This window comes from Narcine bancroftii, chromosome 4 (genome assembly GCF_036971445.1).
Source record: "Narcine bancroftii isolate sNarBan1 chromosome 4, sNarBan1.hap1, whole genome shotgun sequence".
NCBI lineage: Eukaryota > Metazoa > Chordata > Chondrichthyes > Torpediniformes > Narcinidae > Narcine > Narcine bancroftii.
This window is the reverse complement of record NC_091472.1, coordinates 306,497,760-306,513,491: the sequence shown is the minus strand read 5'-3', so window position 1 is coordinate 306,513,491 and position 15,732 is coordinate 306,497,760. Positions and strand designations below refer to the sequence as shown.

The window sequence follows — 15,732 nt, the reverse complement described above, 5'->3', positions numbered from 1 at the left end:
TTTTCTCCAACTAGAATTATGAAACATTAATCACAATAGGATTTATTTCTTTATCTGTCGATTGCAATGCACAACATTTTAAAGTACAGAATTTAAGATAAACACCACATTTGGAATTCTTTAATGGTTTTTTAATCCATTTTCTGTTTAAATCTATGGCTGTTGATAGTTTAAAGAAATTCAAAGTGCTATAATGTCAGTATAATTTAGCCTTAATCTGGCAATACTAATGTCAAGGTAAAAACCACTTTGAGGAGTGCAAAAAAAAATTGAAGGCTATTTGTTGTAATGTTATGTTCATACAAGTAGATTCTTTAACTCACGATTTAGTTAAAACCGTCAAAAGATGCACAACTAGATGCCAGCCAGTTGGACATTAAGGTAATTCAAACTGGCCAAAAAAACCACTAAAAACTAAGATTCCACATTTGAGGAAAGAATGGGGAGAGCAGAAAACAAAGTTAGTGAATAAGAGGCATTTGATTTATTTATTGTACAAATTCAATGGTACTTGCCTTTACCATAAATCATGTATGGATCTCTCTGAATTTCACAATATTCCAATCCTGGGATGATATCAAAGAGACTATAAACTTGTTCATGTGAAAGCAGACCTCTAGTAACGACTGAAAGGCAAGTGGAGATGTTTTCTCCACCTCTCATTTCACTTCTTATTTCAGGTTTCAAATCACTAGCCCTCATTTCATTTTGTGTTCCAAAATTGGGAAATTCACCTGTATTAGCAAATAAAAATAAATATTTCTGAACAGGAGCTACCCATCGTTCAGTAGTATTCACAGTAAAAGCATACATCAGAAGTAGCAATTATATAAAATTACAAAATTGACAAATAAGTAGTGTCATGAATTGACAATACAGTGAGCAATTATTTTCTTTTTTTTTATTGGCAGTTAGATGATATGCTACAGTAATTAAAAAACATTGAACACAGTTTAACAGCAGTCAGATCACTTTCAAAATACAATTATGTCATAATCTTTCACCACTCTTCAGTACTTAACCAGCTTTCCCCTGATTTGTACGCTTACCAAAAGGAAACATATTTTGACTTCTTTGAGGTTCAAACCCCGTCCCATATGCCGATGAATCTTGTCTTGCCCCACTAACATAGTCATTTTCAGTGTATGTGGGTTTGTTTCTTGGCTCAGCAAGCATTGTTTTAAAAGCTGTGCAAAAAATGTGGAAAGGCATTAGATTAAGCACAAGATTCACTTGAAAATTCTGCCAGGAGAGACAATCTTCTAATTTTCTGTGAAGGAAGCTCTGCTTGTAAAGGATTTTTAAAATTCCCTGTGTGAATGTTTTCATTATCCATGTTTAATAATTACAATCAATAAGACTTTAGCTAAACTCAACTGCAACATTTAAAAAAATATAATTCCTACTCAGTTTTACAGCAAGTACTTTGCTAAAAGCAACAAAAAACAGAAAACTTCTTGCTGAAGTTCTAATATCTTTTCTTTGGCTTGGCTTCGCGGATGAAGATTTATGGAGGGGTATGTCCACGTCTGCTGCAGGCTCGTTGGTGACAGACAAGTCCGATGCGGGACAGGCAGGCACGGTTGCAGCGGTAGCAAGGGAAAATTGGTTGGTCGGCGTTGGGTTTTTCCTCCTTTGTCTTTTGTCAGTGAGGTGGGCTCTGTGGTCTTCTTTAAAGGAGGTTGCTGCCCACCGAACTGTGAGGTGCCAAGATGTTGGTGATGAAGTCATTCCAATGAATGTTGAGGATAGAGCGGAGACAGCGGTGATGGAAGCGTTCTAGGAGCTGTAGGTGATGCCGGTAGAGGACCCATGATTCAGAGTCGAACAGGAGCGTGGGTATGACAACAGCTCTGTACACGCTGATCTTTGTGTGTTTCTTCAGGTGGTTGTTTTTCCAGACTCTTTTGTGAAGTCTTCCAAAGGTACTATTTGCCTTGGCGAGTCTGTTGTCTATGTCTTTGTCGATCCTTGCATCCGATGAAATGGTGTGGCCGAGGTAGGTAAACTGGTTGACCATTTTGAGTTTTGTGTGCCCGATGGAGATGTGGGGGGGCTGGTGGTCATGGTGTGGATCTGGCTGATGGAGGACCTCAGTTTTCTTCAGGCTGACTTCCAGGCCAAACATATTGGCAGTTTCCGCAAAACAGGACGTCATGCGTTGGAGAGCTGGCTCTGAATGGGCAACTAAAGCGGCATCGTCTGCAAAGAGTAGTTCACGGACAAGTTGCTCTTGTGTCTTGGTGTGAGCTTGCAGGCGTCTCTGATTGAAGAGACTGCCATCCGTGCGGTACCGGATGTAAACAGCGTCTTCATTGTTGAGGTCTTTCATGGCTTGTTTCAGCATCATGCTGAAGAAGATAGTAAAGAGGGTTGGTGCGAGGACGCAGCCTTGCTTCAAGCCGTTGTCAATGGAGAAGGGTTCGAAGAGCTCATTGCAGTATCTGACCCGACCTTGTTGGTTTTCGTGCAGTTGGATAACCACGTTAAGGAACTTGGGGGGCATCCAAGGCGCTCTAGTATTTGCCAAAGCCCTTTCCTACTCACAGTGTCGAAGGCTTTGGTGAGGTCAACAAAGGTGATGTAGAGTCCTTTGTTTTGTTCTCTGCACTTTTCTTGGAGCTGTCTGAGGGCAAAGACCATGTCAGGAGTTCCTCTGTTTGCGCGAAAGCCACGCTGTGATTCTGGGAGGACATTTTCGGCGACACTAGGCATTAGTCTATTAAGGAGAATCGTAGTGAAGATTTTGCCTGCAATGGAGGCAATGTGATTCGCCTGTAGTTTGAACAGTCTGATTTCTCGCCTTTGTTTTTGTACAGGGTGATGATGGTGGCATCACGAAGGTCCTGAGGCAGCTTTCCTTGGTCCCAGCAGAGACCTAATATATGGATGAGTTAACTGACTTAAAAGGAACATTCCAATTGTCCATTTGTAATGGAAATAAACAAATAATACTTAATTTAATCTATTTATTTTTAAAGACATATTTGTTCAAATAATTAATCAGAATAATTGAACAAATTGTAATTTTAATTTCTTTAGATGTTAAAGTGCAAGCCATATAGCATCTCAGAAATCACAAAATCTAAAGTAACGTTTAAGTTTTTTTTCCTATTTTAATAATTCCAGTTTATTTTATCTGAATAGTCTTATTCCTTTTCTATATTAGACTAGATAACGTTGCTTTAAATTGATGAATTTGCATGGCTTCCTGCCTTATCTTTATTATACTGGGGATTAGGTTGTTTATTATGATAATAAATGAAACTAAACGACATTTAGACTGTTGAACTATTTAGAGTCTTATAATGAGTATATATATATATGTGAAGAGTAGAGTTGAAATTATTTATCTTGGGCAGGCTTATTAATTATTTTTGATTCTATTAAATGAAGTTAATACCTGGCTTATCCACCACCATAACAAACTAACTACCAATGGTTAATTACACTAAATTACATCATGGAATTGTAATGTGAATGTATATCTACACAGATATTGGAGATTTACTTGGTAATAAACCAGTTTATTCACAGATATTGTTAAAGAAACAATTTTGATGGGGAAAGTTACAACATTTTGGGGTTTTCCTTATTACAATGAGCAAATAACATCTGCAGCAGATGTTTTTGGAATTTTTTTGTTGTCAATCTTCAGATTCGGGGGACGGGGTCTAGGGGCAATTAGGTCACCTGCAGGATACCCTCTGATTTTTTAAATATTTAGTACTGAATTGAGCTTGGAGTGCTTTGTGTCATTGGTGGATGTTGCCAGAGCATTCAGCCATAATAACTAAGATTAATTAACCATTTCAAAGATGTCCTCAATTAAAATGATCTCTTGGAATGCAAAAGGCAGGAATGGAACAATCCCAGTAGGATAATGGCATACCTCAGACAATTAAAAGCAGATATTGTTTTCTTTCATGAAACCCACATTAGAAATTCTGATAAAGATATAAGGTGGAAGGGGCAATGTTTTATTCTTCCTCGGAAGCTAAAATCAAAATATTGCATTCATACTTCATAACAGTTTTCTAGATAAATATGGCTGGTATATTATCCTTTCAGATAAGTTACATAATGAATTAGCTGTTCTGGCAAATGTTTATGCACTGAATGTTGATGAGCTAGCATTTTTTGGGAAGCTTTTTCCTCTTGCTTGATTTAAATTTTTACTCATTGATTTTAGGAGGGGATTTCAATCGCTGTTTAAATACAGTTTTAGACAAGTTTTCTTTGAGACCAACTACTTAAATCTGCAGTTGTGATTCAATCTTTCTCGTCTAATTTCACTATTTCAGAAGATGTTTGGTATTTTCTGAATCCTAATAATAGAAAATTCTTTTTTCTCAAATGTTCATTATTCGTATTCCAGAATTTTAAAAAATTGATAATTAATTGATTTCTATGACTAAGAAATGCAAATATCAAGGAATAGTTAGATCATGCTTCTGTTATTTTAGCTTTAAATTTTTCAGATAAAAAGACAATGGAGATTTAAAAATTCTTTATCTGCAAGTAGTGACGTATTAAGTTTTATGGAGAGGCAAATAGAATTCTTTTTCACTACCAACTCCCTTCCAATGATATCTAATTTGATTGTGTGGGATACAATGAAGGCATATTTAAGAGGCCAAATAATTTTTTTACACTGCCAATATTAAGAAGACCAATAAGAAGAAGTTGGAATGAATTAACCAGATCAAACAAATCGATTTATTAATGGCTCAAGGTAGCAATCCAGATTTATATAAGAGTAGAACTTTAAAATTTACCTTTACACAACTTACCCTATTGAACAGCAATTGTTGAGGAGTAGGTGTTACTTTTATGTGCATGGAAGAAAAAAATAGGTAAACTATTGCTGGACAGTTAAAAGGAACATAGCTTAAAAAGGCAAAATAATACGATTTGGAGAAATAATGGTAACAATTTGATTGCTGATCATTCTGAATGCAATTTTTAAGGAATTTTATTCTCAACTCTATACTTCAGAATTCAGTAATGATATCAACTCTATGTCAGATTTGTTAAGATTATTTGAATCTACCGACTACTTCACTGGATAAATGTGCAAGTCTCAAACCTCCTTGTTTCTCGAGAGGAATTACTTATAGCCATTTCTATATTGCAATCTGATAAAACCCCCAGGAGCAGGATATCCTGTTGAATCTTATAAATCTTTTTCTAAATGGCTTGTACCTCACTTAATATTTGTTGGATGACTCATTTAGACATGGGAAACTTCCTTCTTTTAATGAAATCAGTCCATCTCTTATTTGAAGGGAAGGAATGTGCTTCCTATGGCACTATTTCATTACTTAAAAGATTCTATCTAAAGTTTTGCCCAGATATTACAGAATATCTTAACATTATCAATTCTGACCAGGCAGGTTTTATGAAAAATTCTTACTCTTAATATATATCGTTTATTGTATATTTTATACTTGCTCTCCATTTCAACGACTGAATGTGTTCTGTTGCTGGATGTTGAAAAAGTATTTGATCAGGTTGAAGGGCGATATATGTTTGTTATTTTAGAGAAATTCAACTTCGGTCTAATTTTTATAAAGTGGATTAAACTAAATGTCTTTATGCCCGAGTGCTTCAATATGTTCCTACTTCAAACAATCAACACTTTTTAGGCTCTCTGCTTTTTGATCAGAGTCTGCAACCTTTAGCTAAGGCTTTGTGGGACAGTAGAGAATTTAGTGGTATTTTTTAAAAGGGGGAATCGACCATAAAGTCTTCTTATATGCAGATGATCTTTTGTTGTTTATTTCCAACCTTGAGATTTCTTTACGTTGTTCGCTCAATTTAGTCAGTTTTTGGGGTATAAAACAAATTTTCATTAGATTTGAATTACTACCCATTAAAGAACCATTAGCAATTTATGCCAATTTCCCTTTCAAAATAAAGACCAATTCAAATACTTAGGAATTACAATTGCAAAGAGTTGTAAGAACTTATTAAAAGAAAATTTTTTAGGGCTAATTAAGCAGATTAAAGTCATAAGGATGAAAATCTTTACTTATAACATTGATTGGACGTATTAATGCAATTAGAATGAATATTTTACCTGAATTTTTGTACATGTTCCAATTTTTATTCCTAAAACTTATCTTGATTCATTAGATTTGATCATTTCTTTGTATACACGTCAAAGCAAACAGGCCCGTAAAAATTAAGCCGATCTTCAAAGGTCCAAAAGGAATAGATGCTTATCTCTTTCAAACTTCAGGTATTATTATTGAGCAGTTAATATATGAAATCTATTATTAACTTTGATACTTTAGGTGATCATCTCTCTTAGGTAAAACGGAATTGAGTTTTTCTGAAATCTTAGATATGTTGGCAGTTTTAGGTTCTTCTTTACCTGTTTCATTTTCAAAATTGACAGTAATCTAACAAAGATTAACGATATGGGCACAGTTTATAAAATTCTTTGGTTTCCTCAATATTTCTCTTCCTAGCTCTATTATTAAGAATAATCTTTTCCAACCGTCTATGTTGGATGTAGGTTTTAACAAGTGGGTCAGATTGGATATAAAGTGTTTTAGGATTATGTATATTCCAGGCAAGTGGAATGTGGGTTCATTTGAACAATTAAATTTACTCTTCCTAATAGGCATTTTTTTAGATATTTATAAATCAAGCATTTTGCTCAGTTTAGACTTCCTAATTTTCCTTGAATTCTTGCAACCAATATTCTTGATTTACTTTTTGATATTGTGGCAGCTTGCCCACACAACAGGTGAACTGGCTCACGGTGTCGTGTAAAATCCGCGGCAGATCTGACTGAGAGCTCCAGATACAGGGCAAGTCCACAGCCTAGCAGCTGATATCATAAAGGTCCCAGGAGTCACAAGCATCACCGTGTTCCAAAGGGTTTAAACGCATGTGAGAGTTCTATTAAATTCAGCTGGTTCAACCCACTTTTGACTGTATGGTTCTTTCACTCACTGTGTGCCTAGTACAACTACAATACAAAGTTTGTCATGGTGGATTGATAGCAACCATTTATGATAACCTGATGGATTAAAAAATATGTTCAGGGAAGAGAATCAAAAATGAATGGGAAAGAGATTTGAATATATCAATTTCAGATGAAGATTAGCATATTACACTTGACCTGATTAACAAGATCTCATTTTGTGCACGACATTGCTTATTACAATTTAAAAGTGGTACATAGAATACATATGTCAAAGATAAACTATCTCATTTGTATTTTGACATGGATCCGTTATGAGATAAATGTAAAATTTACACGGTCTCTCTGATTCACAATTCTTTGGGATTGTCCAGAACTATAAGATTTTTGGGAACAAATTTTCCAAACTTTTTCAGAGATTCTCATGTTCAAAGTTGAAACTTGTCCTTGTATTGCTTTGTCCGGTTATTCTCAACAGGAAAATATTTCATTAAATTTAATTCAAAAAGCTTTTACTACACATTGATAATCAGATGAGAAATTCTGTTGAAGTAGCTTACCACCTACTCGTGTGTAATGGCAATGCCTTGAGTTTGGAGAAAATTAGATGTAACATTAAAGAGATTATGACTGAATTTGACAGATATGAATCCCATTTATGAATTATTATCAAAATTTGATTACATAGGCATGAGTGCTCTGGGGGCTCCTTGTCTGCTGTCAGAAGCAAAGACTTGATTCTTCACACACCATTTGTCGGTGATCGTGTTTAGTGGGAGGGGTTGGATTCTCTCTCTTTTTATTTTCCTCTTTCTTTTCTATTTTTCCTTTATAATTGAAGAGATCACTTTAATTAGACAATTCACCATAAATACATTTCAATAATAGAATGAGCTGAAGTTTTCCTAAAGGAATTCCAATTGTATTCAATCGTTGTCTACGAAGTTGGGAAATTCACTTATATTAGCATAAAATATTTCTGAACAGTAGCTACCCATCATTCAATAGTATTCATGGTAAAATCAAAAAATAGAAGTAGCAATTATATGAAATTACAATATTGACAAATAAGTAGTGTCATGGATTGATGATACAGTGAGCAATTATTTTCTTTTTTTTAATTGGCAGTTAGATGATATGACAAAAACATTGAACACAGTTAAACAGCATTCAAAATGGAATTATATGTTAACCACTGTTTATTGCTTAACCAATTTTCCCTTGATTTGTACGCTTACCAAAAGGAAGCATATTTTGACTTCTTTGATGTTCAAACCCTGTCCCATAAGCCGATGTATCTTGTCTTGCCCCACTAGAGTCATTTTCAGTGGATGTGGGTTTGTTTCTTGGCTCAGCAAGTATTGCCTTAAAAGCTGTGCAAAAAATATGGAAAGGCATTAGATTAAGCACAAGATTCACTTGAAAATTCTGCCTGGAGAGGCAATCTTCTAATTTTCTGTGAAGGAAACTCTGCTTGTAAAGGATTTTTAAAATTCCCTGTGTGTGAATGTTTTCAATTATCCATGTTGTTTAATAAATTCAACCAATAGAAGACTTTAGCTAAACTCAACTGCAACATTTAAAAAATCTAATTCCTACTCAGTTTTACAGCAAGTACTTTGCTAAAAGCAACAAAAACAGAAAACTCTTGTAGACTGACTCTAGCTAAGAATTATTCCTGAATTTTTTTCTTGTTGAAGTTCTAATATATGGATGAGCTAATTAATTTAAAAGGAATATTCCAACTGTCTATTTGTAATGGAAATGCAAATACAACTTAATTTAATCTATTTTTTAAATAAACATATTTGTTCAAATAATTAATCAGATAAGCAGAATAATTGATGAACAAATCATAATTGTAATTTCTTTGCATGTTAGAGAAGTGCAAGCTATATAGCATCTCAGATATCACAAAACAAAGTTATGTCAGGAATTCCCACAGTGCAACAAAATGTATTTACTATTCTGAAGTATTTTTGTCTCAAACTATGCATGTCAATTTACCAATAACATAGCATGAAATGTATAGCAAAATTATTAAAGGCGTTAGTCCACAATATGCTAGAACCAGCCTCCATCCCCAGTCACTGCCCAAAGTCCCTGCCTGCTTGTACTTACCTTGGCTGGGTGCAGAGGACCAATTGAGCTGACCTTCTACACCCATGTCAGTCTGCAGGATGAAATGACCTCAGATGGCAAGTCCTAAGGCTCTACAGCTGGAACATTTGACAATCTATGACAAGAGGCAATGTTGCATGCAAGAATTCACCTGCTACTAAAATTTGGACTATGATTTAAAAACCATTACATAGAATGCAACTGGTTAATGTTTTTAAATAAAATGTAATGAACACATATGAAAGTACTAAGAAATAAATTGAATTAATAGTCAGATTATAAAACTTGTTTTACCCTTTTCTTTCTAATCTCCATGCTGAGAAACCCCATCCATGTGAAAGGAGAATGTGGCATGGTACCCATTCTGGCTGAAGGACCCCAGGTTAGAACAATCTTGAGGAATACAAATTAGCCAAGATTCTACTATTGAACATGAAAAGCAAAATGCTGATTTGGAATTAGCAATTCAAGCCAGCAAATGGGATAACTTTAAATGTTCAGCCATTCTCACATGGAAGCAAAATAATCAATTAGACTAATGCTAAAAATCAAATCACCATTATTTGATGTTACAATAAAACTGAAGTTTCAATCTTTTCACCACAATTTTCACACTTGTTTCTAGGGGAAAAAAATAAAGTCATTATTTTCTTTTAAAATACTTTTTCTGTGGTAGTTTTATCTTTAGCAAGTAATGAGGGCTAGAAGTTCACATCTACCACATCCAATGGATCATACTGTCGTCAATGGTTTAAATTAAGTCATTCAAAATGGAGACTATATACTGTTCAAATTTTCTTCCCCCCATCAGATTAATATTTCTATATCTCTACTATTTTTCACTTGGCTTGCAAAAAGTATAATAAATCTTTATTCAAAAGTTTGCTTTGATTTCATTCTTACATCGTTCGCAGTTTTCAATGGCCTGAGCAGCCTGAGAAGGTTTCAGAAATCTCACATAGCCAAAGCCTTTGTTCTCCCCTGTATTCTTGTTCTTTATAACACTGCAGTATTCAATATCTCCAAATTCCTAAAAGATACAAATGATGGTTTAAAATTCAATATACTTTGTTCATATTATTTCTTTAGTAATAGGCTTTGAAACAAAACTTTAATTTGCTGTTTTTCAGAAATGTCCATGATATTTGAAAAAGATATCCAACAAAAATTGTGCAGATCACTAAATTGCATAAAGTAACGACTAACACATTCATTTGCTTGCATCTTTGCCTCCACTCAAGTTTATTCTTAATAAGTGGACAGCAAGAATACATATCATTTGGAATTTAACTAGGTTTTGAAAAATGCAAATTCAAAGCAAAGGGACTTGCTTAATTCCAGCAACCCAGATTTCCATTTTCTTGAGATCAGCAAGATTTGTTGCTGACATGTTGTGACTTCCCTTCTCTGATCTGCATTATCATGTGCCCTACCTTTTTTCCACCCAACCTATTCCTCTATCACCCCAGGTAGGACCTAAATATAATTTTTAAATATCATAATTTTACAAATGTAAGGCTCTTAAAATGCCAAGTAAGGAGTTTCAAATAATCATTACCAAATTTATTTTGAATTGGAACATTGCAAAACTGGAATCAAGAGTCCTAAATCTGGATAATGACCTTAAATTGTTTGCGCAGATCATCTTCTGAAAAGGATTTTGGAATCATTACAAAAATCCTCGTCAACTCCTCATCTTCAACATCACGATGGCTGCCAGACCCTCTAGACTGTGCGATGAACACCTGTATTTAAGAAAATGGACAATAAAGAAAATTATGTCCCAGAAATTACCAACCATTCTACCTTGCTTTGATTTATACTTTTTGCAAGCCAAGTGAAAAATTGTAGAGATATACAAATATTTGTCGGATGGGGGGGGTGGGGGGCAGAAAAGAAAATTTGAACAGTCTCCATTTTGAATGACTTAATTTACCAGGCATCTGTTATTTTTTTTAGTGCATTAGGTGATGTTTCTTGAAATGCAGGATCACTATTTAACTCAGTTTTGGGGAACCAAAAGGCAAAATATTCAGTAATCTAGAGAGAACTGGAATTTATGGTCAACATCTTCAAAAGAAACTAATTAAAAAAAAAAAGTTATAACAATTTTTCCTAAAAATTTATAGGCTTTTGTACATTAAACGAAGACATGAATTATAAATCCAAGTTTATTTTTAAAGACTAATACTAAACCTGGAAATGCTCTTTGAATAATTTTATCCTCAACAAAATAAGTTTGTGTAAATGGCTGATTACATCGATTTTTTTTTTTAAATTGTGTGACTTCAAAAAACGTTCATCTCACGAAGACTCCAATCAGCATTTTGATTGTTAAATTCTAAAGAGTGAAACAGGTGCCTAACCCTTTATCCGGGTTTGTCGGGACCGGACACCTGCCCGTTGTTCAGAATCTTCAAGATTTTGGAATCATTTAAAAATGGTGATCACTTTAAGCCTGCCCATGTTGCCATCTCTTCCCATCCCCTCACCCGCCCGAGTCGCACTGCCATCTCTCCGCTTTCCCCCCCAACCATTTGCCCAAGTTGTGCTTCCATCTCTCTCCCTCCCACCCTGGCTCCGGTGCCCTCTTCCCGTTCCAGGCTTCTGCATTTCCCTCCGCCCTCTGCTCCTCATCTCCCTCCACCCTATATTCCCCCCCGTCCTCTCTTCCCCTGCCCCATCGCCCCCTCTGGCTCCCTCCTGCCCTCCCCTCCACCCTGGCATCCCCTCCCCTCCTCCTGCGCTCCCTGCTCTCCTCCTCCGGTGCGGCATCCTCCCCTCCCCCCTTTCCAGCGCCCTCTGTCGCTGCCACCCCTCCATCAGTCTCACCCCCCCACTCCTCTAGCACCCTCTCTCCTCCCATCTCCTGCCCTCTCCTCACCTCCCCCACCCCGCTAATTTCTCAGTGCAGTAAGATCTTTTGTCCTCAAATTCTCTTTAAATACTCAATATATGATTGGGCTTCCTATTTGGTTACTGTCTGCAATTCATTCTAAATGATTTTACATTTTTTCACTTTCCTACTTGCCATGTCATTCTCCCCTTTTAATTTACTTGTCTATCATTTTAAATTTTAACTTTCACAATTCAGGTAAATCAATCATTCCAATTTTGAATAGGTTGGTTGTTCGCCCTGCGTAGTCAAAGATGACTATGGCTTCATAGTTGTGCGTTGCATTTGAAGTCATGACTTGTGCTTGATTTGGATTAAAGTGAAGGAGAGTTGCGCAGGTCGTCCGCCTCACTCTCTCGCCCCGACCCAGTGGCAAGACATAGTCGAGACAGCTGGAGACAAGTCAGGATGCCGTGGATGGCCAGCAGTGTTCTGTGTGTGTCTCACTGTTTCCTCTTAGCACTCCACGATGCATTGCTGAGAATCGCTTTTCTGCCTGTTGCGCACAGTCCGCCAAATCGAGGCTTCACATGCAAGGTAGACAAACCCTGAGTGTTGTGGGTCCACGGCAGTTCTTGCGGTGTGCTCGCAAGCCTCCCTACCCATTGTTGGTCATCATCATCTCCTTTTGCAGCCGATGGGAGATGTCTCCTCTTCTGCCTGCTCAGCTGTTAATAATTCCACCTTTGTCAGCTGTGCCTTCAGTTAATGGGGCTAAGCTACAGAAATTCTTAAAACTCTTCAGTTCTTTAACTTTCACATTAAAACAGTCTCACCTCCTATTAGTTTTTTCTTTTGGTTAACCATCTTCGATATTACCTCATACAACTTGTTAGTTTTTGTTTCAAGGTACAATGTGAAAGTTTTACTACAAGGTGATTTTAAATATTATGACAGTTGAAGAAACATCCTTCTCAACTGACCTACAAGGACAAAAATACAAACTAAACCAGCACCCCTTCCCCACGGGACCCCCCCAGCACCCCCTTCCCCACGGGACCCCCCAGCACCCCCTTCCCCACGGGACCCCCCAGCACCCCCTTCCCCACTGGACCCCCCCAGCACCCCCTTCCCCACGGGACCCCCCCAGCACCCCCTTCCCCACGGGACCCCCCCAGCACCCCCTTCCCCACGGGATCCCCCCAGCACCCCTTCCCCACGGGACCCCCCCAGCACCCCCTTCCCCACGGGACCCCCCCAGCACCCCCTTCCCCACGGGACCCCCCCAGCACCCCCTTCCCCACGGGACCCCCCCAGCACCCCCTTCCCCACGAGACCCCCCCAGCACCCCCTTCCCCACGAGACCCCCCCAGCACCCCCTTCCCCACGGGACCCCCCCAGCACCCCCTTCCCCACGGGACCCCCCCAGCACCCCCTTCCCCACGGGACCCCCCCAGCACCCCCTTCCCCACGGGACCCCCCCAGCACCCCCTTCCCCACGGGACCCCCCCAGCACCCTCTTACCCACGGGACCCCCCAGCACCCACTTCCCCACGGGACCCCCCCCAGCACCCCCTTCCCCACGGGACCCCCCCAGCTCCCCCTTCCCCACGGGACCCCCCCAGCTCCCCCTTCCCCACGGGACCCCCCCCAGCACCCCCTTCCCCACGGGACCCCCCCCAGGACCCCCTTCCCCACGGGACCCCCCCAGCACCCCCTTCCCCACGGGACCCCCCCAGCACCCCCTTCCCCACGGGACCCCCACAGCACCCCCTTCCCCACGGGACCCCGCAGCACCCCCTTCCCCACGGGACCCCGCAGCACCCCCTTCCCCACGGGACCCCCCCAGCACCCTCTTACCCACAGGACCCCCCAGCACCCACTTCCCCACGGGACCCCCCCCAGCACCCCCCCACGGGACCCCCCCAGCTCCCCCTTCCCCACGGGACCCCCCCAGCTCCCCCTTCCCCACGGGACCCCCCCAGCACCCCCTTCCCCACGGGACCCCCCCCCCCAGCACGAGGGCAGAGCCTGCCTGGCGATACCTTAATGGGCTTGGTGTCCTCGGTGAGGGCCTTGCCGTGCATGTCTTCCATGGCTTTGCAGGCCTGCGACGATTTGCTGAATTTGACGTACGCAATGCCCTTATGGTCCTTGGACTGCTTGTCCCGCACGACCCAAATGTCCTGGATGTCTCCGAAATAAGAAAACTTCTCCCGGATCACCTCCTCCGACGTCGATTTGCTGATGACCAAGAAGAGGCGACTGTTGGGAGGCTGATCGAGGTTCGCCACGGAACGGGAGCTCCCCCCGCCGCCGCCGCCGCCGCCGCCCTCCATTCTTCCCGACCAACGAGGCGCCTCCGTGCCCGTGGCCCGAATCGAACCCAGGTGGGACCTCGTCCTCCCGCAGAGCTCCTCGCCCTGGACAGCGCCCCCTAGCCGGGCGCCGGCGAACTGGCCACTTCAGCCCCGGCCAGCCTTGCTCATTGTCGGCTCTGTGGGAACTTGGCGCCCGAGGCGCGGCGCGGGGGTCGACGGGACGGGCGCGGCGCGGGGGTCGACGGGACGGGCGGCGCGGGAGACGACGGGAGGTTGGCGCGGGGGACGACGGGTGGTTGGCGCGGGGGACGATGGGTCGGGCGGCGCGGGGGACGACGGGAGGTTGGCGCGGGGGATGATGGGTGTTGGCGCGGGGGACGACGGGAGAGATACTGGAGTCGGGAGCGAAAAACACACACACACACACACAACACGAAAGGAAGGAAAGGGACAGTCAGCGCTTTGGAGGGAACAGGAAAGTCTGTGATGGTGGTAAAACCACGCAGATGCGGGGACAATCAGTAAGACTCGCAGCGTCGGGACGTGGTAAAGACCTACTATCGTCGTCATTTCGGGCTTGAGCCCCTCTTGAAGGTGCGAGAAATAGCAGGCAGGCGACCGAATTAAAAGGCTGGGGGGGTTGCAGTGGGGCAGGGGGAGGGGCAGGGGGAGGGGCAGGGGGAGGGGCAGGGGGAGGGGCAGGGGGAGGGGCAGGGGGAGGGGCAGGGGGAGGGGCAGGGGGAGGGGCAGGGGCAGGGGCAGGGGCAGGGGGAGGGGCAGGGGGAGGGGCAGGGGTCAGTGGGGCAGGCGGCAGTGGAGCAGGCGGCAGTGGAGCAGGGGGAGGGGGCAGTGGGGCAGGGGGGAGGGGAGGGATCAGTGGGGCAGGGGGGAGGGGAGGGGTCAGTGGGGCAGGGGGGAGGGGAGGGGTCAGTGGGGCAGGGGGGAGGGGAGGGGTCAGTGGGGCAGGGGGGAGGGGAGGGGGCAGGGGGTAGGGGGCAGGGGGAGGTGGGAGGGCCAACAGACAAAAGGTGCTCCTTGGATTGTGAACGGGAAGCAGGAGAGAGAGGTGAGAATTGACTGAGGGAGGGGGGTGTTTAGGACTCTGTGGAAACAGAGCTAGGAGAAAGGATGCAGAGGCAGAAAGAATTAACATCGACTTCTCGGGTTTCCGTAAGACCCTGTCTCTTTGTTCCCCCAAACTCTGTCTCTCTCCTTTCCCCTAGCTCTACTTCCCAAAAGTCCCCCCAGTCACTTCACCCAGGATCTCCGCTCCATTCGCAACCACAGCATCCTCCCGGTGGCTAACCAAATCAATTCTGGGTCATGCTCACGTCTGTCCTTGGCCTTATGTACTATCCTAACCTAACCACCCGCAGATTGGAGGAACAACGCCTTATATTCTGGCCGGGCACACTCCAGCCATGTGGCATGAACAGTGACTTTACTGCTTTCCATTAAACTTGCTTGCCTTTTCTTTCCCTCCTCCCCCACCCCCACACTTACCTTTCCTTTCAGTT

At 41.8% G+C, this 15,732-nt stretch overlaps 1 protein-coding gene across 6 annotated transcripts in view; it reads right to left on the bottom strand.

The window, feature by feature from the left end:
• rbm45 (RNA binding motif protein 45) overlaps window positions 1-14,776 on the bottom strand; it is a 42,511-nt gene extending 27,735 nt beyond the window's left edge. For 2 of the 6 annotated variants that reach the window (XR_011356838.1, XR_011356839.1), the window contains exons 1-6: window positions 13,940-14,766; window positions 10,681-10,803; window positions 9,962-10,088; window positions 8,176-8,310; window positions 1,050-1,187; window positions 516-734 (exon numbers count right to left, since the gene is read on the bottom strand). Coding sequence is in view for 4 of the 6 variants with exons in the window: in XM_069935819.1 (XP_069791920.1) it covers window positions 516-734; window positions 1,050-1,187; window positions 8,176-8,310; window positions 9,962-10,088; window positions 10,681-10,803; window positions 13,940-14,233 (1,036 nt within the window). In the remaining 2 variants the exon portion in view is untranslated. Of the gene's footprint in view, window positions 1-515; window positions 735-1,049; window positions 1,188-8,175; window positions 8,311-9,961; window positions 10,089-10,680; window positions 10,804-13,939 lie in introns of all 6 variants that reach the window. The other 4 variants (XM_069935819.1, XM_069935816.1, XM_069935815.1 and 1 more) reach the window with 4 other exon arrangements.
• Between the last annotated feature and the right edge of the window lie 956 nt (window positions 14,777-15,732).